The 23,788-nt window shown below is 37.0% G+C and overlaps 8 protein-coding genes across 9 annotated transcripts; 4 read left to right on the top strand and 4 right to left on the bottom strand.

Moving 5' to 3' along the window:
- The first annotated feature begins 31 nt into the window (after nucleotides 1–31).
- LOC9320442 (protease Do-like 7) lies at nucleotides 32–9,287 on the top strand. Of its 2 annotated transcripts, XM_021033003.1 has the most exons (25): nucleotides 32–523; nucleotides 869–939; nucleotides 1,208–1,342; nucleotides 1,613–1,671; nucleotides 1,870–1,906; nucleotides 2,231–2,356; nucleotides 2,817–2,906; nucleotides 3,349–3,414; nucleotides 3,501–3,557; nucleotides 3,685–3,750; nucleotides 3,977–4,084; nucleotides 4,410–4,490; nucleotides 4,906–4,955; nucleotides 5,108–5,273; nucleotides 5,679–5,805; nucleotides 5,905–6,155; nucleotides 6,739–6,921; nucleotides 7,003–7,108; nucleotides 7,239–7,409; nucleotides 7,492–7,571; nucleotides 7,652–7,879; nucleotides 8,017–8,232; nucleotides 8,385–8,542; nucleotides 8,651–8,762; nucleotides 8,905–9,287. In XM_021033003.1, the coding sequence occupies exons 1-25, from the start codon at nucleotides 238–240 to the stop codon at nucleotides 9,067–9,069; spliced, it is 3,195 nt and encodes a 1,064-aa protein (XP_020888662.1). In that variant the 5' UTR covers nucleotides 32–237; the 3' UTR covers nucleotides 9,070–9,287. The 2 variants fall into 2 exon arrangements, with proteins under 2 accessions (XP_020888662.1, XP_020888661.1); XM_021033002.1 differs by having other exon boundaries at nucleotides 5,679–6,155.
- A 38-nt stretch (nucleotides 9,288–9,325) lies between these two features.
- LOC9318359 (probable calcium-binding protein CML33) lies at nucleotides 9,326–9,934 on the bottom strand. The gene has a single exon (XM_002884330.2). The coding sequence runs from the start codon at nucleotides 9,930–9,932 to the stop codon at nucleotides 9,486–9,488; it is 447 nt and encodes a 148-aa protein (XP_002884376.1). The 5' UTR covers nucleotides 9,933–9,934; the 3' UTR covers nucleotides 9,326–9,485.
- A 624-nt stretch (nucleotides 9,935–10,558) lies between these two features.
- Nucleotides 10,559–11,943, bottom strand: LOC9320443 (putative F-box protein At3g22940). The gene is given in 2 exon segments (XM_021033006.1): nucleotides 10,559–11,287; nucleotides 11,289–11,943. Coding segments are annotated over 2 exon segments (1,203 nt in total). The 5' UTR covers nucleotides 11,867–11,943; the 3' UTR covers nucleotides 10,559–10,662.
- A 289-nt stretch (nucleotides 11,944–12,232) lies between these two features.
- On the bottom strand, nucleotides 12,233–12,797 carry LOC9320444 (probable calcium-binding protein CML34). The gene has a single exon (XM_002884332.2). It carries the CDS (start codon nucleotides 12,671–12,673, stop codon nucleotides 12,278–12,280), a length of 396 nt encoding a protein of 131 aa, XP_002884378.1. The 5' UTR covers nucleotides 12,674–12,797; the 3' UTR covers nucleotides 12,233–12,277.
- Nucleotides 12,798–13,605: 808 nt separating this feature from the next.
- LOC9320445 (mitochondrial inner membrane protease ATP23) lies at nucleotides 13,606–15,219 on the top strand. The gene is made up of 5 exons (XM_021033011.1): nucleotides 13,606–13,853; nucleotides 14,123–14,244; nucleotides 14,341–14,478; nucleotides 14,588–14,671; nucleotides 14,765–15,219. Exons 1-5 carry the CDS (start codon nucleotides 13,748–13,750, stop codon nucleotides 14,897–14,899), a joined length of 585 nt encoding a protein of 194 aa, XP_020888670.1. The 5' UTR covers nucleotides 13,606–13,747; the 3' UTR covers nucleotides 14,900–15,219.
- A 151-nt stretch (nucleotides 15,220–15,370) lies between these two features.
- On the top strand, nucleotides 15,371–16,113 carry LOC9318360 (probable calcium-binding protein CML28). Its single transcript, XM_002882247.2, has one exon. The coding sequence runs from the start codon at nucleotides 15,670–15,672 to the stop codon at nucleotides 15,919–15,921; it is 252 nt and encodes an 83-aa protein (XP_002882293.1). The 5' UTR covers nucleotides 15,371–15,669; the 3' UTR covers nucleotides 15,922–16,113.
- A 733-nt stretch (nucleotides 16,114–16,846) lies between these two features.
- Nucleotides 16,847–20,141, top strand: LOC9318361 (U-box domain-containing protein 7). The gene is made up of 2 exons (XM_002882248.2): nucleotides 16,847–17,385; nucleotides 19,015–20,141. Exons 1-2 carry the CDS (start codon nucleotides 16,973–16,975, stop codon nucleotides 19,826–19,828), a joined length of 1,227 nt encoding a protein of 408 aa, XP_002882294.1. The 5' UTR covers nucleotides 16,847–16,972; the 3' UTR covers nucleotides 19,829–20,141.
- A 523-nt stretch (nucleotides 20,142–20,664) lies between these two features.
- On the bottom strand, nucleotides 20,665–22,935 carry LOC9318362 (DELLA protein RGL2). Its single transcript, XM_021033004.1, has one exon. It carries the CDS (start codon nucleotides 22,551–22,553, stop codon nucleotides 20,916–20,918), a length of 1,638 nt encoding a protein of 545 aa, XP_020888663.1. The 5' UTR covers nucleotides 22,554–22,935; the 3' UTR covers nucleotides 20,665–20,915.
- Nucleotides 22,936–23,788: the final 853 nt, after the last annotated feature.

Raw genomic sequence — 23,788 nt, forward strand, 5'->3', positions numbered from 1 at the left:
TGTCTTCACAGAATATTTAATCTAATTTCTATGTACTATATACTTAACAACTAATCGGAGCACTAAGGATATAATAAATAAAATCGCTTATTAGAAAGGCAAAACAAGAATTATATCATCAGATTTCCATTTCTTCCCCAATCTTCTTCATATCCTTGAAGGAGAGTAAGAGAGTCCGATCCAAAACCCTAAACCCCATTTCCCGCGGATTTTCTCCCAAGCTGATTCGGAGACCAAATGGGAGATCCGTTGGAGAGGTTGGGTTCACAGGCCTCAATGGCTACTGAGTCTGGCATGAAGGAGGACTTGTGTTTAGAGATCGATCCTCCGTTAACTGAATCCGTTGCCACCGCTGAAGATTGGCGTCGTGCTCTCGGTAAGGTTGTTCCCGCCGTCGTTGTACTCCGCACAACGGCTTGTCGCGCCTTCGATACCGAGTCCGCCGGTGCTAGCTATGCTACTGGGTTTATCGTTGATAAGCGACGTGGGATCATCCTCACCAATCGCCATGTGGTTAAGCCAGGTGCGCCTTTTGACTTGTTGAGAAACGAGTTTAGGGATTAGCTGGGTTTCAAGAAATTCGTAAGTGATGTTATTGTTGTGGAACTGTACAGCTCATGATGGTTTCTCAAAGTATTTCTTTTAGGATTGTGCGATTCCATTGGTATTACCTGTTTGATTTAGGTGGTCCAGAATAAAGATTCGAGTTTTATCTAGAATGGCTTAGCTCGGCTTGGAAAAGACTGTTCTGATTCTAATTTCTAGGTCGATATGGAGATATTTTGGTCATTCCTTCTGGGTTTGAGTAGACACAGAATCTCTTTAGTGTTCAGTAAAATTGATTTGTATATTCTTTCTTCTTATGTAGGCCCAGTAGTTGCTGAGGCAATGTTTGTCAACCGCGAGGAAATCCCAATCTATCCTGTATACAGGGATCCGGTAAGTCATTTCGGTTTTCTCCTTTTTCCCGCTTCCCTTCGAGTATGAGTGAACTAGCACCACAGTCCAGAACATCTTTGTTTGGCAGAGGCCGTGGTTTCGCTTTTGTACTGTTACGTTTCCATATCGTACATGCGGTTTATGTTTCGTTCACATGAGCATGCATCTGCAGGAGCTAAAATTTGTGTCTCATCTTATTTTTTTTACTTTTCTCCCTTCTCGACTTGTCCATTGTCATCAGGCTGACATTCTTTGGTATTCTTTTCAGGTCCATGACTTTGGCTTCTTTTCTTATGATCCCAGTGCGGTACAGTTTTTGACTTATGAAGAAATTCCTCTTGCCCCAGAGGCGGCTTCTGTTGGACTCGAAATTAGGGTTGTTGGAAATGATAGCGGAGAAAAGGTAAGATTCATAGGGTGGCGGATTCCTTTGTATTTTAGACTGTATTTTTCAGTTTGATGTTATAAAAGCAGTCACTTACTCAACTTAGCTGTATCTCAATTTAAATTTTGATTAGGTCTGAACTGTCTATCTATTGTTCAAGTTAGCTAAGTTTTCTGTCAAATGTCAAACTTAGGTTGCAAAAAAAAATGCATTTTAATATATGTTTGGTGCATTAAGACGCATTTATGGATAAGTAATGCTTCTGGTAACTGGGGTGTTGATTTGCAGGTTTCCATACTTGCTGGTACTCTTGCGCGGTTGGATAGGGATGCTCCACATTACAAAAAGTATTTCTGCTTCACTGCTCATGTTTTTTTAGTTCTGCTTATTTCTCAACATGAAAATTTTTTATATTACTTGATACTTGCATGAAATCTTTGTAAATTCATATAGTAGTAATTTTTGAACTAGTAATATATCACCGGTACCTTCTATAGTTTCTTATGGCTACTTGCTTTGTAATTTGTTTTATTTTTTTGGTGCAGGGATGGTTATAACGACTTCAATACGTTTTATATGCAAGTAAGTGATTATGTCCTCTTTAATATTTATTGCTTTAAATTTTAGTCACTAGCTTACTTTGAACTAAATTGCATGCTGTCCCCCTGTGTCAAAACCTTGTTTTATCTTTTTAGTCGTGTCATGCTTATTGTTAATCCCTGTTTCCACAACAAAATGTGTCTCTCACTCGTATTTACTTTAAAATATCACGAGTCTACCAACTAGGGTAAAAAATTCTTGTTTGTAGCTTATTGTGCAATACTTAAGTATGTTATGCTACTGTTATTCAAAGTGTAAACCTTACACATACGAATTGTTTGCTAATATTGTTATCTGTGTTTATAGGCAGCATCAGGTACTAAAGGTGGTTCAAGTGGTTCTCCCGTCATTGATTGGCAAGGCAGGGCGGTAGCTTTGAATGCTGGCAGCAAGTCGTCAAGTGCATCAGCCTTCTTCCTACCACTTCAACGAGTGAGCAATCTCTCTTTTTCATTTACTCGTATCGATGGTTCAGTTACGACTAGAATCTAGATGGTGTAACTTATTTAGTCACTGAAATAACCCCAGTAAATTCAGAAGATTAGATTGTTGTGTAGCTTTTCTGTCAAAGTTAAGAATTGATAAAAGTGTATAGAGCCTCCATTAGAGGGTTGTTAGTGTGCTTGGTCTTCCGAAAAATAGTTCATGCTGGAAGTGCGTACAATGTTACAAATAAACTACACTTATACTTAAGATCTCTTCTTTTCATGTATGGGAAAATTAATAAACTACAGTATCTAGTAGGAAACATTGATAAAGTCAGACATGGTTCTGGATCTCATTTTTAGTGTTCTTTATAAATCATTTCGTAACCCAACCCATATATTAATTTGAAGTTTAGTTAGAAATTTGCTTAGGACTTTTGATCAAGAATGGTTCTCTTGTTTGGAAGGTTGTTAGGGCGTTAAGTTTTCTCCAAAAAAGCATTGACTCGCGCACAGATAAGCCAAAAGCAGTTCATATTCCTCGTGGTACGCTTCAGGTTTGTTTTTCCCTCTCTGATTTTGAGACTCTTCATAATGTCGTTACGAATTTCCGCGAATATCAACTTTTGACTCTTTTTTTAAATAGCTGGGTTCAGTTTTTTTTCCGAAAAATTACCCATACCATTACATGTACATGGTAAGTCAATTAAATGTATGTGATATGAATGTTGTGTTCAAATCCTAGAGGGAAAATGTATACCTTGAAAATCGTGAAGATTACTTGATATGTGAATGACCATGGACCTTTGATCTGGATTACTGTGGCTGGTGATAGAAAGGTTATCCTTGGGATCTGAAATAGTTCATGGTTTTATTTCTATTCACTTTCGAACGATTGTTAGATTTGAGATTCAGAGGAAGTTCAATCTCTCTTACTTAATTATTAGTTCTGGGGGTTGCTCATACATAAGCTTTTATCTGTTTTCTTGTGTACTTTAGATGACATTTCTTCATAAAGGATTCGATGAGATACGGCGACTTGGTCTCAGGAGTGAAACTGAACAGGTACATACTTTTCCTTCTTACCATCATGTAGGGCATCAGCTTTCCTCGTGATGCACACTGAAAAATTCTATATCTTGACCATGTAGGTGGTTCGACATGCATCTCCAACTGGGGAAACGGGAATGCTTGTTGTCGACTCTGTGGTGAGTGCATTGCTTCATTAATAACATACAATACAATAATTATTTTCAAAGAATATGGCTATTGTTTAAGCGACCGTTAAATTCGAACCTTTTTATCCTATATATGATATGTCTTGACATGTGGTAGGTTCCAAGTGGCCCTGCTGATAAACATTTGGAGCCGGGAGATGTTCTTGTTCGGGTGAATGGGACAGTAAGTTTTCTTGATTGCATCTTCTTAGTGAGGATTTTTATTCTGTTTGCCTCAAGTAATCGAGAATTGTGATATCTTTTGCGGCAACATTAGTAAAGAAATGTATAGTTTAGAGATTAGTAATTACCTGGCCACAGAACCTATTAATCAGTGCACTTACATTGTCTAGCTCCTTTTTTTCCTCAGTTTGCTAAATCTTCCTTTATGCGTTTGATTGTTATCACAGGTGCTCACACAATTTTTGAACTTGGAGAATCTGCTTGATGACGGAGTTGGCCAGATACTTGAACTGGAGATTGAAAGGGGTGGACAACCACTATCTGTTAGTGTATCAGTGAGTTCCATTCTTCTATTTCTAACTTTGGTTTCACGTTCCCAGTAGTCTTCTAGGATTTTTTGTTTAGTTTCTGTCCAGTCACATACTGACTAGAAAAGTAGGAGTCTATGCAAAGACTAGAAGTAAAATATATGTAGCCGTCTCTTCTCTTTTCTTTTGGTCATTAAATTTGCTCTTGTAGCTCTTTTCGTTTCCCCAGATAGATGGAGTTCTTCAATTCCTCACATGTAATTTTCATTTAGGATTCTGCTTTAATGTAATTCATACTTTTGTCTATCATAAAAATCAAGAGCCTTATGTGTTTCTGTATTTCCTGCCACAGGTACAAGATTTACACTCAATCACTCCAGACCACTTCCTGGAAGTAAGCGGTGCTGTAATTCATCCGTTGTCTTATCAGCAGGTAACTTAACTATGACTTGAAAAGATATTATCTGGAAATCTCTGTGCCTCCATGCATGATATTCTTGTGCCCTACATGTGGAACTGTTGTGTTTATTTATGGCTTAGGGTTTACTGTCAGGGTATAATGTTTAGGGTTAGGGTTTATCCGTCATTGAATTTGCATACTGATCTTGGAACTCTTTAATGTACTATTAGTTGGAGAATCGTATCAATATGCTACATATTATATTCATTATAAATGCTTTGGATCGACTTTATCCCCCACACTGTCTTGCTAGATCTGATTATGGAAGCATAACTAAGTGAGCTAGTGAAATGACTACACTACCTCCTACTGATAGAGAAGCTTACACGTATTTCACTGACACTTACTTATGGGCATTAGCTGATCTTAAAATATTGTGATTTAACAGGCTCGCAATTTTCGTTTTCCTTGTGGCCTGGCATATGTTGCGGACCCTGGGTAAGCCCCTCTACTTCCACCATCAAAATTTTCACATTTTCTTGATTTATTCTTGACTGATGAATATTCTTACATGGGAGCTTATTGTTAATGTAAATGATTACGTGTCTCTGTATTTATGGATTTACTTGGAAGAGCTCTTTTCTATTCAGATACATGCTATTTAGAGCTGGGGTCCCTCGACATGCTATCATAAAGAAGGTTGCTAATGAGGACATTTCCGGTCTTGGAGATTTAGTATCTGTTCTTTCAAAGCTTTCTAGGGGTGCTCGTGTTCCCTTGGAATATATGTCTCACAATGATCGTCATCGCAAGAAGGTGATATTTCTTGTTTAAACAATCTTTTTGCTAAACTTCCTTACCCACTGTAAGCATATACTTGTCAAAACTTGATGCTAGCATTTATATATGATATTTTTCTTAGGCTACTCCATATCAGCATCTTCATTCTTGCAAACAGTTTGTTGATTCTGTGATAATATTACCTCTCTTCTCGGTCTTCCTACTTCCTAGTGTGTGAAATTTTGTGCTACTGCAGTGCTGCTAGATCTCTGTGATCACTTTTTATGGAAAAACATTATCTTTAAAACTATGAATTTCACTGTGGATCTTTTTGCGTTAGCACCGTTCCTGTCATTAACATGCTTGCTGTCCATGTTTCGTTTGAACTCTAAGCTAATACTCAAACGAGAAGTACTTATTGTCGGGTTCCATTTCCTGCAGTCTGTGTTAGTCACGATTGATCGTCATGAATGGTACGCTCCTCCTCAGTTGTATACCCGTAATGACAGCTCTGGTTTATGGGATGCGAAACCTGCAATTGAACCTGCTTCTGTTTCACCGTCTATTGGTAATAATGGCTTGCCTATAAGCCAAGATATTTCTCTATGCCATCACGATACAGAACCCATGCATGAAGTGAATGTTCGTGGGGTTACTGATATTGCAGCTATTATGGAAGCCTCTAGTGGGGATGGTTCTCAGAATGATTTTGGCTCAGAAGCAAAGAAACAAAGAGTTGACGATGAAACTTTAGATGGGATTGCTTCAAATGGTTCCTTATATGGCAGTGAATTTAAATCTGATGATGCAATGGCAACAGATAGTACAGTTTTAAGAGACTTCGAAGGTGCAACAGCACTGCCTGCTAATGCTTCATTGGCTGAGCGTGCTATTGAGCCTGCTCTTGTCATGTTTGAGGTAAAGACTAAAACTTTTCTCAAAGTTATCAGTTTCACCAGCTGTTGAGATTTAATACTTTTATGTGGTGTGCTATTTCTTACTGTTTCTTTCTTGGTTCTTAATGGTCATTTGATTTTTCATTCACAACGTTTGATAATACTTAGTAACTTTGGGTGTAGCAGTTGATTCTATTAATTTGCACAGAAGATGGGTGTGTCACTGAACCTGTATAGAATAGTATACAATATTGACTTCAAGGTTCAGAGTTCCTACATCATCAAAGAGTACAAATTGATAACACAAAGTAGTTACTTAAATTAATTGATAACACAAAGTTGTTACTTAAATTATTTCTCAAGAACATGTTAGATTTGGTAATTACTTTTACAAGTCTGATAGACAATAATCTACAGAGGCTATAAGAAAACGATAGACATATGACCTTGTGAACTGAATTATTATCTTGGTTAACTATTTAGCTGGTATATGCGATTTTAACTATGGTTCTTTTTTCGTTTATTGGGTCAAAAGTAAAAATACTGTAGTTCTTCTTGTGATTAAAGGCTACTTGTATCTGTTGAATCTAATTTCTCTTATACAGGTTCATGTACCACCATCATGCAGTCTTGATGGTGTACACTCCCAACATTTCTTTGGAACTGGCATCATTATATATCATTCTTCTAGCATGGGACTTGCTGTGGTGGACAAAAACACTGTTGCGATTTCTGCATCTGATGTTATGTTGTCCTTTGCTGCTTTTCCAGTCGAGATTCCTGGAGAGGTTAGATACTTAGATTTCCCTGAGAATCTTATAGTTCATGGAAGGAAGCGTTAGAACTGATCTTTCTTAACTGAACTGTAGGTAGTATTTCTTCATCCTGTTCACAACTATGCTCTTATTGCGTATAATCCGTCAGCAATGGATCCTGCCAGTGCTTCAGTCATTCGTGCAGCTGAGCTACTACCTGGTATGTTGTTAACCATTTGAAAGTTCCATCATTGCCTGTTTGGATATCACCATCTAACAGATGATTATGCTTTTACGAAAAGCGGTCTTATAAGATTTATGTTTATGTTGTATGGCTATTGCCTAAACAGAACCTGCACTCCAACGTGGAGATTCAGTCTATCTTGTCGGATTGAGTAGGAACCTTCAAGCCACATCAAGAAAATCTATTGTAACCAATCCATGTGCAGCGTTAAACATTGGGTCTGCTGATTCTCCCCGCTACAGAGCTACTAATATGGAAGTAATTGAGCTTGATACAGGTTAGGGAATTCAGAGCCTTTGACATTAAACTTAGTTATTCTAGACTTGTTCAAATCTCACTTCGTTTCTTGTTTCTTGCAGATTTTGGTAGCTCATTTTCAGGGGCGCTGACTGATGAGCAGGGAAGAATCCGGGCTATTTGGGGAAGCTTTTCGACTCAGGTTCATCTTCCCACTTTGCCGTTACCTAATTTTTGTGCGTCTTTTTTTTCTAAGATGCTGCTCTTGTGAATTGATCACAGGTTAAATATAGTTCCACTTCGTCAGAAGACCATCAGTTTGTCAGAGGTATCCCGGTATATGCAATCAGCCAAGTCCTTGAAAAAATCATAACCGGTGGAAATGGACCAGCTCTTCTCATAAATGGTGTCAAAAGGCCAATGCCACTTGTTCGGATTTTGGAAGTTGAATTGTATCCTACTTTGCTTTCAAAAGCACGGAGTTTTGGTCTGAGTGATGCATGGATCCAAGTAAGCCATTTGTTTATATTTCGCTATATTTCTGCTTAGATTCTTTATCATATCAATATGTGTCTTTGTGCTTAGAATCTTAGTCTACTAAAATTAGGCATTCTCAAATCCGTTTACTATATTGATTGTTCTCACAGGTCCTAGTCAAGAAGGATCCTGTTAGACGTCAAGTTCTGCGTGTTAAAGGTTGCCTGGCAGGATCAAAAGCTGAAAACCTTCTTGAACAAGGCGATATGGTTCTGGCAGTCAATAAGATGCCAGTTACATGCTTCAATGACATAGAAGCCGCTTGCCAAACATTGGATAAGGGTAGCCACAGCGATGAAAATCTCAATCTAACAATCCTTCGACAGGTGACACCATTAACTCCTATCTTATTATTTCTTTGTTTCTTCGTTATCACCTGAGTCTTTGTGTCGATTGATCACACCATCTGTGACAACAGTAGTTCGTTTCCTTTTCTTGAGTTTCTACGTGTTTATTTAATCTCTTGTTGGTTTGTTAGGGCCAAGAACTAGAGCTCGTAGTTGGAACTGATAAAAGAGATGGGAATGGAACGACAAGAGCGATAAACTGGTGCGGATGCGTTGTTCAGGATCCTCATCCTGCGGTTCGTGCTCTTGGATTTCTTCCTGAGGAAGGTCATGGTGTCTATGTCACAAGGTACTAGTTGTGACCTATATATGAAATCTCAATTTGGTTTAACAGAAAAACTGGTTCTTAGCAATTTATTTGTCGCAACACACTAAATTTGACAAATTTTGTTCTCAGATGGTGTCACGGGAGTCCCGCTCACCGATATGGCCTCTACGCACTTCAATGGATTGTGGAAGTTAATGGGAGGAAGACTCCTGACCTAAACGCATTCGCAGATGCTACCAAGGTTTTGTCTCTTTCCTTACAGAAGTCACACTTTCAATTACTTTGGACCTGAAGAACAGTTATGCAGGAGCCATTACAATTGCTCTTTTACTCTGATCTAAATTGTGATCTTAGATTGTTTCTTTTCGATTTGGTTGCAACAGGAGCTAGAGCACGGGCAGTTTGTGCGTATTAGGACTGTTCATCTTAACGGCAAGCCACGAGTCTTGACTCTGAAGCAAGATCTCCATTACTGGCCGACTTGGGAGTTGAGGTTCGACCCAGAGACTGCTCTTTGGCGGAGAAATATATTGAAAGCCTTGCAGTAAAAGCCTTCTGGTATTTCTCTGAAAAGCTCTTATTATGTCTCTCATTGCTCCAACTTTGTTGTATTTCTATCATTTTTCTACTCAAAACCGTCATTAATTCATCATACTAAAAGAACTATCACAACAATTTACAGAAAAACTGAAGGATTTTACATCCAGTAAAAATGATCATATCAAAGATTTCCCATGTCATAATTTATATTTATATTTTCTTCTAATTGTACTGTTTATTTTAGTTTTGTTTTGACCCGTAAAGTTGAAAAGTCCAAAGCCAATTGATGATGTCATAAATCTTAGCAAACTTGAAAAAGCTTCAAGTCGAAACTCAAATTGATGAACAGAGACAGACAAAATTTAACATGCATTATAATAGTGACCAGTTTCTAGGCTTGGGTCCTTGAGAAGAATAGTCTATACTATTTCTTAGAACGCATCATCATAGTCTTAAACTCCTCAAAGCTAATATAACCATCACCATCTACATCGATAGCTTGAACCATCCCTACGCAGCTCTCAACCGTACACTTCTCTCCGAGCCGAGTCATCACCACATGTAACTCATTGGCCGATATCTTCCCATCACAATCAATATCATATAGTTTGAACGCATCCTTCAACTCTTTTTCCACGTCGCCACCACTAGACTGAGCAGTTTGGTCCATACACGAAGCGAATTCGGCCGCATCGAGCTGACCATCTCCGTTCGTGTCAAGCTGGATGAACATCTCGACCAGTTTGTCTGAAGGAATAGCTGGAGAGAGAGCATGAATCGCGTCACGAAACTCTTCCCATGAGATCTTACCGTCTTTGTTCTTGTCAAACCTCTCGAAGATACCACTTATAGACATGTTATTCCTATTCATATTCATATGCACTCTTTTGTTGATTTTTTTCTTTTTCTGAAACTTTTGTGAAATACGAAACTTTTGTGAAACTTTTACAAATTTGCTTGATTTATTTATATGTGAACATTGAAAATGGTTATTAAATATATCAAAATATTGGTTTGTAAGAGAAATAAATAGCTGGTTTACATAAAAAGAAGTAAATCCTTTTTTTCCATGTAAAGAAAACGATCAAAATTTCCCAAGAATGTGTGGATGTTCTTCTAAAATGGATTTGTTTCATCTTATTGATAGTTCCATGTATCTCATTCTAACATTAATCAAGGTAACCAATCGGCAAAGACTTATGAACCAACACCACAAGTGATTGAACAAAGAGCCCGAGGGAAATTGAGACAAGATTTTATTAGAAAAGTTAGTAAATCAGCTTCACAATAACCAAGAACCAGAGGAATTAAGCTGTATCATCATCATGGTCAATATTATTATTTCCAAATCCCAACATGGCTTCCTGGGCTTACTAGTGTGTACATAAGATAAAGGAAAAAGATTTTATTGTTGTTCTGTTTTCTTTTTAATATCTTTTAGCAGATCTCTTCATATTGCATGAGATGGGAAGAAAACAAATTAATAATGATAAAGAGTAAATATTTTTCAAAGAAAATAAGAGTAAATGAAACACATAAATATATTAGGCTTTGTGAATTGAGACTATGTCTCGTTTTCTCCTTTTGCATTTTCATGTAGATTACTTTTTGATTCGCTTATCAAGTGCGACAAGTCTCAATTTCTTTTGATCATATCGGCGCTTTTCTAAACTGCTTTGTAGTTTCTTTTTGCTTCCTGCTGGTCGCTTGATTTGCACTAAACTTGGAACATAAGAGCACATTTGTGTGGAACACTTTTTGTGGGCAGGTTCTCCGAGATCCCATTCTCTTAAGTATCCAGCCTCTCCAAGAATGTAAAATGTGTGGTCATCCAAAACCAAGGCGACTTTCTTCTCCTCGTCAATGATGAAACTCTCAATTGTTAATAAAATTTCAGGTCCCGTATTTACTGTCAAGAATTTGCTCCAAGACACCTTGTTAGCCTCAATCTTAGTTGTAATCCATATCTCAATCACATATGGATTTCTTACGTCGTTCTCAAGTAAAACTGAAAGCTTCTCTTCTCTTACACAAGATAAAGTCACATCGTCATGAATCCCAGCGTCAAAAGGCAAACGCAGAAGCGGCCCAAACCTCTCTCTTGTGAAATCAAAACAGATTATGTAATCTATTAATGCTTGTGGTTTTCTTTCTGAAGCACACCAGTAAGTGTTTCCCTTAAGAGAAACGCCAAGGTGAAAAAACCTTATATACCAGTGTGGAGTGATTTGTCCATAAATCAGACTCAAAATTATAGATTTCATACCATATAAAGTTGTCTCTTTCGTTGTAACGTCCGTCATTATCTGTAAACCTCAAGATTTTGTGGTTACGACAAGATTTGTTCTTCTTCTCCACGTATCCGAAAGCGTAACTGCACGTGTCACATTCCTTCACGGAGATGTAAGAATACCTGAGTTCGATCAACCTTGTTTGCCCGCAATACGGATTCCAAACCACAAGCCTAGTATTATTGTCTCCACTCAAGATGCATAACAATAAACCCTCACAATGTAAGACTTCAGATATCTTGACTTGATCTGAATCGTGTAAGAAAGTAAGTTTACCTAGAGTCTCTATAGATGGATCTCCATTGACGACGTCGACGTTCATTAAATAAAGATTATAATCCCTCATCACAATCATCATTTCCCTTCCTCCAACGTGCATCTTTATAAAGCTCCGACTTTTATATAAACGGTTCCATTTTTTGCAAGTGAATCGAACGGCTCTCATAGATTTCATTGGAACCCGAGAGATAATCTCCTTTACCAATTCCTTCGGGAGATCTGAGATCGTCGTCATTTTTTCAGTTTGCAACTAGGTTTTCTGGTAACCTTGAAAACCCTGTTTTTTTTGTTTCTTTCTTTTCCTCTGATTTCTTGCGGCTGAAGGTAGAGACTGGGTACATTATACAACAAATAAGATGAGATACATAAACCCTAAATGAAGTTGGGCCACTTGTGGGCCTATGAATCAATTCGGGCCCTATTAAACAACAACATGAATTCTTGTTGCGAATAATAAATGAGATACATAAACCTAAATGATGCTGGGCCATTCGTGGGCCTATAAATTCTCCAACAACAACATGCACTTCAATTTATTTACAAAATTATATATATAAAGTTATAAACGGTCGAGAGAAACCTCTAAAACCTTTATTATATATATAACAATGTATAAGCGAGAAAACACACGAAGTAAACAAGCAATTTATATGTCACCAATAACCAAAGACATAAACTCGTCAAAGTTCAAATAGCCATCACCATCTACATCCGCCGCTCGGACCTTTTCGGCACAAGTCTCCTCGGTGCATTTCTTCCCGAGGCTAGTCATAGTCACATAGGACTCACTGGCCGGTATCTTCCCGTCACCGTCAACATCACAAAAAACAAACACTTCCTTCAACATCTTCTCAATGCACGACGTAAACTCCTCGGCGTTTAGCTCGCCGTTACCGTCCACGTCGATCTCTTCGAAAAACTTTACGATATCATCCTGAGTAAAGTTTGGAGAGAAAGCAAAAGCCGCTTCACGAAACTCGTCTAATGTGAGTTTACCATCTTTGTTCTTATCGAACTTCTCGAAGACACGTTTTGCAGACATTTTCTTAAGTTTTATGTTTTGTTGGATACTTCTTGTTCCTTTGTTTTTGAGAAGTAGTGTGAATATTTATAGGGTTTGGAAACCAAAAATTATAAAAACTGATAGATAGTCCAATTAATGATTAATTAAAAATGAAATATTCATATAAAAATTAAGTGATTCAAAAATAAAGGAGGATATGTAAATTAGGATATACATGTAGATTTTATCCTAGAAATTGGATTTGTTCAATCTGCATGTTATTAATGGTTCACTTACTTGTATCTCACCATAACTCATATTGTGTTAAAATGGACTGGGCTATCTGGAATAGTATTAACCTCTAACGTTTTGTAAATTTTGTCAAAAATTATATGGGATTCAGATTGACACATGCATGTAAGTAAGGGAAAAAAAAAAATGTAAGTAAATCAAGTTTATCTATACCAGCCTCGGCTCAATATATTTGAGAGTCTTAGGGCAAAAAATTTTTTTTGGCCTATTATTATATACTAAGAGAAAATTTACTTAATTTTTAAAAATTTTGCGGAGGTTTTACAGTAAAAATTGTTATTTTAAAAAATTTGGGCCTTTTTATATATTTTCTTATAAATAATTAGGCCTCTTAAAATATAATTCTCATATTAATAATATTTTTAAAAAATATTTAGGCCTTTTTTATATGTAAAATTTTTTTATAAAAAAAAAGCTCCGGACCGTCGAACTTCCGCCATACCCATCTGAGCCGGGGCTGATCTATACATTAATATTTAAAATGAAATGTGTACTATATTTGATATTTTTAAATAACTGTGTATTTGTTATACAAAATTAATTAGATATGTTCCACTATTTATTTATTTTATTTTTTCCAACGTTCACCACAACACTGACATCACCTGTTACATATATCAATTCGCAAAAATAGGAAACAATTAAAAAAATGGAAGATGTAATTTACACATTTACCCTTCCCATCATTTTCTCTCCGTCCTCACTCGCCGACCATCGATCTTAGGCCACTCCCGAGGATTCTCCGGCTTCTTCTAAAAATCAACCGCCGTCAAAATCGATTCAAAGCAAACCGGAGATTGAATGGAAGATGCAGCTGCTCCGAATTCTGGATCCGAATTTAACCCAGGAGCAAGACGCGGCAAATCTATCGATGAATGCCAAGACATGATTCGTAGGAGTTTCCGAAGTATATATACACAGACTAAGCATCTCCTTTTCGATCTTCGTTTCTTCTCAGTTCCTGAATCTTAATCCATTGGTTGTTTGATTAGCTCACTCTGTAATTTGAGAAATTCATGAAAAAAGTTTGAATTTTTTCGAGCAATCTAGGGTTTAGGGTTTTGGAATCATACCAGAGTCAAAAGAAACTTATGGGTTTAAGGAATGTTAAATCACTTGTTTGATTTGATTTGATTATATTGGTCTGACTTTGGGTTTTGAATGTTGTTTGATTAGACCCAATTGTGAAGTTTCTCATGGAGCAAATGGAGAAATCTGGGTGTAGAGTTGGTGATAATTTCGTTAAGGCTGTTGTTTGTACTGGACCTGTAGCTGGAGGTTACACTAAAGGGAGAGGGGTAAAACCGTTTCCATGTTTCTTTTTTCGATAGTATGCTCTCCAGCTCCTTGATGATGAATCTTGCTATATTTCCTTTTGTTTTCTATGTTTCAAGATTACTGTCTGCAGTAACTATTTGACCATTCAAGACGAAGTGAACCAAGTAGTTATACATGAGTTGATTCATGCTTATGACGAGTGCCGAGCCAAGAATTTGGATTGGACTAATTGTGCTCATCATGCTTGCAGCGAGGTGATTACAATGTTAGATAAGAGCTTTAATATGTAGCGCCAATTGATATGTTGTTGTCAAAATTCTTGATAGGTTTTGGTGTGTGTGTGTGTGTGTATTTTATAAACAGATACGTGCAGGTCATCTAAGCGGTGATTGCCATTTCAAGAGAGAACTTTTGCGGGGTTTCATTAAATTAAGAGGGCATGAACAAGTAAGTCACTATTAGGGAAGAATTGCAGTTCACATAAACACTTCTGGATGATTCTTGTCAGTATTATTAACCTGGTTCTTGGTTTTTCAATAGGAATGTATAAAAAGAAGAGTGTTGAAATCTCTTCGTGGCAACCCGTATTGCTCGGAAGTAGCTGCTAAAGATGCGATGGAAGCAGTGTGGGATACTTGTTACAATGACACTAAGCCTTTTGATAGAGCTCCTTGAAGGTAGTAAGTCTATTACACTCTCATTATTGCTTCAAAGTTATGTGTTCAACTTCATCTTTGAAGATCGATATAAAGCCGGAAAAAACTGTTGGATTCAGCCATTGATTTTTTCCCCATGTATTTCTCACAATCCAACTTTTTTGGCCCAGTTAAACGATAGTATTTGTTTAGATTCTTTATATTGTTGTTGGATACAAAAATTTTGATTTCAAGTGGATTTTGCTTGAAAGTATAATTTTGATTAATGGATTTGTATTTTACATCACACTGGATGAATAAGTAGCTCTGAATCTAACAGTGCAATAGAAAGTTGATACATATCCTTTGCGAAGAATTTTTTTTTTTATCACCTTGTGCATTATATTGTTATTAATAAACTTCTTTTAAACATAAATAATGTTTTTTCCAATTGATAATCACAGTCAGTTTTTGAATCCAAGTGGATTTAAATTATGCATAATAATATACGAGTTTAAGCTGAAAATGATAGAAAGGTCACAAAATGGTAACTTATATCGTCAAATATTGATCAATTTCTTTCACTATTTTGTTCTTGTTGTAACAGCAAAAAAAAAAAAAAAACGAAAGAAACAACTTTGTATTGACAGTTAATGAAAGACCAAGTCAAATTCTAATTTTGGTAAATTCGGTTTTCTCATTAAATCGCCTAATTTAAAGCATAGCCTCAGCTTCTTCACATTCAAATCTCTTTATATAACACTTATAGATCATCTGATCTCTCCGACCAAAAGAACAAAACTACAAACAATGGCTGATGCAACAGAAAAAGCTGAGCATGACCGTATTTTCAAGAAATTTGATGCTAATGGAGATGGAAAAATCTCTGCGGCCGAGCTTGGAGATGCTCTGAAGAACCTTGGCTCGGTCACACACGAGGACATTAAGCGTATGATGGCCGAGATTGATACCGATGGCGATGGATACATCTCGTACCAAGAATTTTCTGATTTTGCAAGTGCCAATCGTGGTCTTATGAAAGACGTCGCCAAGATTTTCTAAGTAAAATTAACAGATCTAATCTATAATTTATATGAAAGGGTTTGAGAACTGATCATGTTTGATTTGTTTTGTATTGACAATCATTTGATGAAGTATGTTTTTTTCTTTGTGTCTTATTTTCATGTAATGGAAGGTCTTGGATTATTCTTGAAATAGATTGTAACGATATATTGAAGAATTCTCCATTCTTTAGTTTTTGTTTTTTTGCGGTTTTGGCTGATCTAATTTTGTGCAATAGCGTGGTTAAATTGCTCAGCTTTAGTGCTAGACAAGAATATATTGACCAAGACCATTAGGGATGATTGAGCATGAATATGAGTACAGAAACCTAAAATTCATAAAATAGTAAACTTTTATCGTAACAATTTAAAAAAGAAAAGAAGAATTATATTTAGAACATGTTAACTCTGATATTGCAATAAATTTTACAAGATGAAATGCGCTAAGTTTGATAATATAGAATATTTAGATACCTCTCTTAAACAGATTAATTAGAATAAAATTGATAAATTTGATTTTGGCTCTTTGCCTTTACATACTTTTAGCATTTAAATTATTTCGCAAAAACATGTCCCATATTATTGTTTCTAAATATAATTTCTCTAAGATAAAGACCCTATAACAAAGAATGGTTGGTAATTGATCTTGATATTGAGGACCAAACATATATACTTAAATAATCGAATAAAATCTCTCAAATAGCTTTAGGCCATCTACATCATTGTTCAAAAAATATCTTTTTACAACTAAAAGTTAAAAAATAAAAACTAGAGAAATAGAAGCCATCTCATAAAAAGTCTGTCAACCCAAATTTTCTCCTATTAATTTGGATTTATTATTTTCATACAATTTGCTTTATACAATTATAATCAAAAAGCATATGAAAATGTCCCAAATAAAATATATATTATTTGCCTAAAAAATACATATGTATATTGCCACTCGTGTGTAGTATAAATACACACGTACTATGTAACCGTTGGCCAACGCCTTAATCCTACGTCTCTCTCTCTTTCTCTTTCTCAGCAGATCTTTTCTTCTTTCTCCTGAAATGGACCTCGCCGGAGAAACAAACAGCCTTATCTCCACCGTCGCTTCTTTTTCTTCTTCTTCTTCCTCCGTTTCATCAATCGACACAAGCCTCGATTGCGATTCGCCACGTGGCGGAGATGTAGACCACGAATTGCTCCACACGGCGGTTTCTCCGTCGGTGTCGGTTTCGATTTCTTCGTCTTCTTCTGCTTCAATCCAGAGAGTACTAAGTTTAATCAGATCAAAGGATCTCGATTCGAGGTTGTTTGCCGCTAAAGAGATCCGTCGGCTGACAAAGACGTCTCATAGGTGCCGCCGACACTTTTCCCAAGCCGTGGAACCGCTCGTTTCTATGCTCCGATTTGATTCGCCTGAATCTCACCATGAAGCTGCTTTACTTGCTCTCCTTAACCTCGCCGTCAAAGACGAAAAGTACGTTCTTCTTCCTCTCTGTTTTTCCCCAATTCGAATTTGTTCTGTTTTCGTATACTGATCTAATTAGTGAATTCTTTCTTAGCTTGGGATTAGTTAGAAGATAATCACCACTAGATTAATCAAATCGGATATAGGAGATTACGTTGAAAATAGATTGAGAGTTTTAAGAACTTAAAATTCATGAAGATAACCATTAATTACTACAATTGTTCTGAAAATCAGAGTCATGATTGAATCATTAGGTGTCACGATTCGTGCCTTTTTTGGTCGGACTCGTGTAAGTTCATGATTAGGTGATTGTATCGTAATGGATAATCTCGATCGTAGCAATCTCGTTTTCTGCTTTAATCACTTTACTTTAATCAGATTGGGTGGATCAATCAACTTTTGTGTACAAGATTGCTTTTCGTTTGCTTGGAGTGTACTCTATGTTTCTTCAAGCTTTTTTTTGTTGTGTGTGTTGCTCCTTTATTTCCTTTTTTGCTTACTTTTGAAGGATTTCTTGTTACTGGGAAATTCAAAATTTACCTAGGGTTCATCCATTTTTAGGGAACTGGATATCTTCGTCATCAGGGATACTCTTCTTTATTCCTTCTTTACTTTTAAATTATTCTTGGTTTATGCGATTTCTGGAGAATTCTGACTTATTCTTTTTCTTTTGTTATGTTTTCTGAGAGTTGATTGGTTTCTAGTTGTAGATGAAATTTTGATTGATCTACACCAAAAAAAAAAAGATAGGACTATAGGACTCATGTTAGCTTAGCTTTTCCTTTTTCTTTTTTTTACTAGTCTTGACATTCCATTAGCAAGCAAAGAATCAAGTTGCAAGATAACACTAAAACAAGAATCTTTCTTTCTCTACCTATACTCGGCCGCAAATTCTCCCGTCCTTTGATTCCATCAGAAAGAGAGGACAGTAACAAGCCAATCTCAATGCATCAAACTCTGGTGCATCTTTAAATTTGTGTCAAACTAAAAACAGAGGATGACTTAAAGTTAAGTGATAGACTGATAGTTTATAGATGGAAATCACCTGAAGCTAACTAACTCTTTGCTTTGGGGCAGGTATGAATAACTTTGCCTAACTTAATTTATTAGCTCTTTCCGCATCTGTAGGTCCCCTGCTTTACCAGACTTAAGTATTTTTTGAATTTTTTTCCTTGCTACTGAATCTTTCTTAGTTTATACGCAAACGACTTTGTAGTCAAGTTCTTTTTTGGTCTAAACTCTGAGATCATCACTTTCTTTTATTAATGGAGCCATCTAGTGGAGAGAAGACAAGGAGCAAGCAAAGTAAAGATACTAGCCTCAAGCCTTTCTTTTTCTTCACTTTTCCTCTCTTATATTGTTTTCATTAAATATCTTCTCTACTTTAATTTTGGTGTCCCATAAACATTAATTAATTAGGTCGGCTTGGTTTTCCTAAGAGGTTAGGTTGGTGGTTTCAACTCTATTTTCCCTTGATTACAATTCATATGACTTTTAAATTTAATGCAGAGTAAAGTCTTATAGAAAGAAAGATTGATTTTTGCATATGTGATAAGAAACATATGTGTCATTGTCTTCAAGAATATTCTCCTCTGAGACTATTATTCTGAGTTTTGTTGTTGATTTTTCAATTTTCAGGAATAAAGTGAGTATAATTGAAGCTGGTGCTTTAGAGCCAATCATCAACTTCTTACAATCAAATAGCCCAACACTTCAAGAGTATGCTTCTGCATCTTTGCTCACTCTCTCCGCGTCAGCAAACAACAAACCCATCATTGGAGCTAATGGCGTGATTCCTTTATTAGTCAAAGTCATTAAACATGGAAGCCCACAAGCTAAAGCTGATGCAGTAATGGCCCTTTCCAACCTCTCTACACTCCCCGATAACCTAAGCATGATCCTAGCGACTAAACCACTCTCACCAATACTGAATCTTCTCAAATCAAGTAAAAAGTCATCGAAAACATCTGAGAAATGTTGTTCTCTGATAGAATCCTTGATAGTTTCTGGTGAGGATGCGAGAACAGGGTTAGTTTCAGATGAAGGAGGAGTTTTAGCGGTCGTGGAAGTTCTTGAAAACGGGTCATTACAAGCTCGGGAACATGCGGTTGGCGTGCTTTTAACGCTCTGCCAAAGTGATAGGAGTAAATACAGAGAGCCAATTCTTAGAGAAGGTGTGATACCGGGACTGCTTGAGCTCACGGTTCAAGGGACATCAAAATCTCGGACTAAAGCTCAGAGACTTCTCTGTTTACTAAGGGACTCAGAAAGCCCGAGATCAGAGGTTCAACCCGATACAATAGAAAACATAGTGTCAAGCTTAATCTCTCATATAGACGGAGATGATCAATCCGGTAAGGCAAAGAAGATGCTAGCTGAAATGGTGCAAGTTAGCATGGAAAAAAGCTTGAGACATCTACAAGAACGTGCTTCGACTCTTGTCCGTCCATAACCTGTGATCGAAAAACCGCAATCCCGAGGACTCTTCCAAGCATAAACCGTGGTATGTCTCCGAATAAGGGTGATGAAGATTGATGAATATATATATGCCAGTCCAGTTGCCGGCGTTTTGGTTCTTAGTGACTGGTTTTTTTTTTCTTACTCAGAAGTGTTCATAATAAAAGCAATTTGTAATTTAAGTCTTTTTGTGTGTACATTACTTATAGAATCGCTTTTACTTTTTACAAGTTTCAATGATATTGTTGTGCCATTGGAGTGTGTTCGTTAAATTCTTTTTGACTATACATTCAGATTGAATTCCAGAATTAACTTCATATATGTGTTCAAAACTGAAAACCCCCAAAACTAACTATTTTTCAAGATCATCATATGTATCAAGATGCTTGAGAACAATAATCATCCAAAATTCAGATCCACCAACTCTTTTGTAGAAGACCATTGAATTTGAGGCTTATGATCTCATAAAAGTAGAATGATTCTTCACCTCACATATCTTTAAAAGTTGATTACGTACGTCAAGATCAATTTGACATCCATATTACCTCATCAAAACCCATAGTAAAGAGAGAGAAAAGAACAATCTATTTGTTACGTTCTTTAAATGTTTGGAAAACAAAAATGTACCAAAAATATTTCGAAGAAAATCTTTTAACAAAGGCTGACATCAGTCCTCGAAACTGAAAGTACATTTTCGATCCGCCTTTTCAGAAATGCTCACGTTCACTTCCCATGTTATCAACGAAACTGTCCAAATTTGAAAAATATATCACACAAATCATTTAAATAAATTTTTTATTTATATATGTATATTGGTTGAAGTTAAATAAAAAAAACATACAGAATCGTTTATTATCCTTCCACATTTATTGAAAACTTACTTGGCTCGATCTACGATACAAGATTTTACTCGTTCTCAAAGATACGCACAAGGTCCAAAAAGATAAAGTTGTAAACATTTAGGCAAAACGGTTAAACACACAAAAACTTCGGGCTAAAAAGTAAAAACACACTAAAGTTACGGTCTCTTTTCCTAATTTTTTAAAACATTTATTATTTTCCAGGTTTCATGCAAGTCATCTCTACCGCCGCGACTCGCCACCGCCGGCGAGTTTCCACGCCGAGGTTGTGATGAGTGGTCGCGTCTGCCACCCAATCATTAAACAACCGTCATTTTCTTCAACTCTGTATCCATCTCCGGTAGCGTAAAGCGATAAAAGCATGCTCGCTTGTTTAAACGCGCTAGATCCGAGATGAACCGGGTCAAACCCAGCGGATTTCATCCGGATCCTCCACTGTGCCACCGTCTCGTGTCGCTCGACCCGATCGGATCCTTCCGCCGCAACAACGTTTAGTATTTGTCTCCCTAAGTACACTTCTGACATAACTCGGTCTTGACTCGGTAAGCTACCACTGTCTTCGAGCGAGTCAAACAGGCTCGAGTAGTAATGAAGCGCTTCGTTGAACCTATCGAGGAAGACGATTCCGTTGTGGTTCGCTTCTTGCTCAACCACCGTTATAATACTCGGTTTAATAGCTTTAACCGTGTTGAGAAGCTTTTCGATTGAACCGGATCGGGCTAATAACCGGTGAAGCTCAAAAACCGAATTAACCACTAAGGTTTCGGAATCGGGTCGGGTTTCGAACATTTCGGGTTCTAGATCCGACAAACTCTCAGTGGCTAAACCTTTGAATTCGAATTCAACGCCCATGTTTTGAGCGAATTGAGCTAATTTCCAACCTAATTGTTGAAGCGAATCTGAATTCTCCGTCTGCGGTGGTCCGATTCCGGTGAGACGAAACGACGGAGGACCACCGGGTCGGAGAGCTAAAGCTTGCATTAAAGCAGGCCACTGCATCCCTTGATTAAGCCCTAAATCGATGACGTGAACTCTACGCGCCGTCGCGACAGCTTCTAGAATCGCTTGGTTCGCCGTGAAATGAGCGAATTTTAGGTAAGGGCAAGAATCGTAGAAGTGCATCTGCAAAACCTCTTCGAAGGAGCCGCCTGAGACGTCCGTCTCCGCCGTGTAATCACGGTAAATACGACGAGCCAAGGCTTGAGCAAAATACGTAGCGACTTTTCCCATAGCTCCAGCTTGAGAAGCCGCGAGTGTTCCCACGCGTTTAACGAGCGCGTCAGCTAAGTTGAGATTCTCCTGCTGAATCGCTTCAGCGCACGCCACCAGCGCGTGGACGAGTCTAACTCCGGTCTCCTGAGAGTCAACGAGCACCACAGACCGAGTTGACTCACCAGCCGATTCGCACCAGGATCCGAGTCGGATCCTTTTGCTGCTAGCTTCCTCGTCAAAGACTTCCTCTTCCTTTGGAAACGCAGAAAGACCCGGAATTGCTCGCAGATCGTATTCGGATCTATCCACACAACTTCGGGTCGGGTCAAGATCCGAAGAAGTTGGGTTGTTAAGCTCAGAGAGCATGCTCTCGACCCATGTAGAGAGATCAGATGGGTTATAATGAACAGTGTCGTTTAAGACAGTAGAACCAACATCATCATTAGATAAGACCATCTCAAGTTGCTCAAGCTTCTGTGCTACTTCAGCCATCTCAGAAGATCGAACCTTGTAACCAAGAACAGCAAGAAGCTCATCATCCATGTTGTTGTTGTCATCAGCAACCTTCTTCTTATCCGCCATTGAAGGACCTTCTCTGGAACGAGAAGCTGGTGGTGGATCCCATGTTTCTCCATGTCCTCTCTTCATCTTTCTTGTTCTTGTGATGAGTTAAGAGACTGATGAAGTTGGAAAATAAGAACAAAAGAGAGTTTGGATATTTATTATAAGAAAGGAGTTTACTTTACTTCATGGGTTGGTAAGGTTTTGTACTAATGGGGATTTGAAAAAAGGAAAATTGTGGGTCTTTTTTGTGATTTGGTTACAGACAATTTTTGTGCAAAGAAAGGAGAGATTCTGAGAGGAACAACATATAAAAAACACGAGGGAGTGAGGGGGAGAGGTCCAATGAGAGAAGTGACTGTGAAGTGTGTTTAAGAGATAAGAATCAGAGCATGCCACTATTGTTCGGCATCTGTTTCTCTCTTTCTTTCTTTCTTTTTTTACTAACTCCAAGAACTTCACTCGTTTTTTTTTTAGTAATGGATAATTTTCTTTATAACTTTGTTTAGTAGAGATTTCTAAGAATTTGTTTAGTAGTTTAACCAATTAAACTTTATAACTTTTAGGTTTGTAGTGTGCTTTCGTCATATTTGTTGGTAAGATTTTTAAAGTTGTGAAGTATTAAAAGTGTCATAGTCTTATAGACAATTACAACTTAATTGTTCTTAAATGCCATTGAATTTGTCATATTCTTGCTTACGACTCTTTTCTAATGACAACTGATAATATTGAATTCTAGAAATATGATTTTTTAAAATCTTAGTTCAAATTATATAATCTTTAGGAGAATATGATTGAATTCACATGTTTTAGCAGGTTTGATAGATTTTAAATAAAAATCCTTCTCAATATTCTGTTTTATCTTTAACCCATTTTCTCCTATAAATCGATATGTAGTTCTGATTCCTATGATCTTAATAGAAATTCTCTTCTCTTCGGAAAATATGATCACAGATTTCGAGTTCAAATATACATTGAAGCAAGAATCATATGTTGTTAATGTTTGGATAAAATTATAAATCTTCAAAGCAAACAAAGAGTGTCTGTTTTCAGCAGGTTTAATGTCATAGAGTCAGTTTTCAGAGATCTAACTAAACTCAGACAACATTAGATAATTAATTATTTTATTGGTCCATTTTTAGACAAGTTTAATCAGCCGCATAATATGATTCAACTATTACTCTCACTCTTTTTTCTCTTGACCAAGTTCTATTATTCTGGTGATGTGAAGTTTTTCCTATCATAATGATAAACAAATTTGTGTTTTATTTCACTGAGATAAAACTACGGCTCAAGTATTTGAAGGGGACACATGAGCAACC

The sequence above is a fragment of the Arabidopsis lyrata genome (genome assembly GCF_000004255.2).
Source record: "Arabidopsis lyrata subsp. lyrata unplaced genomic scaffold ARALYscaffold_3, whole genome shotgun sequence".
NCBI lineage: Eukaryota > Viridiplantae > Streptophyta > Magnoliopsida > Brassicales > Brassicaceae > Arabidopsis > Arabidopsis lyrata.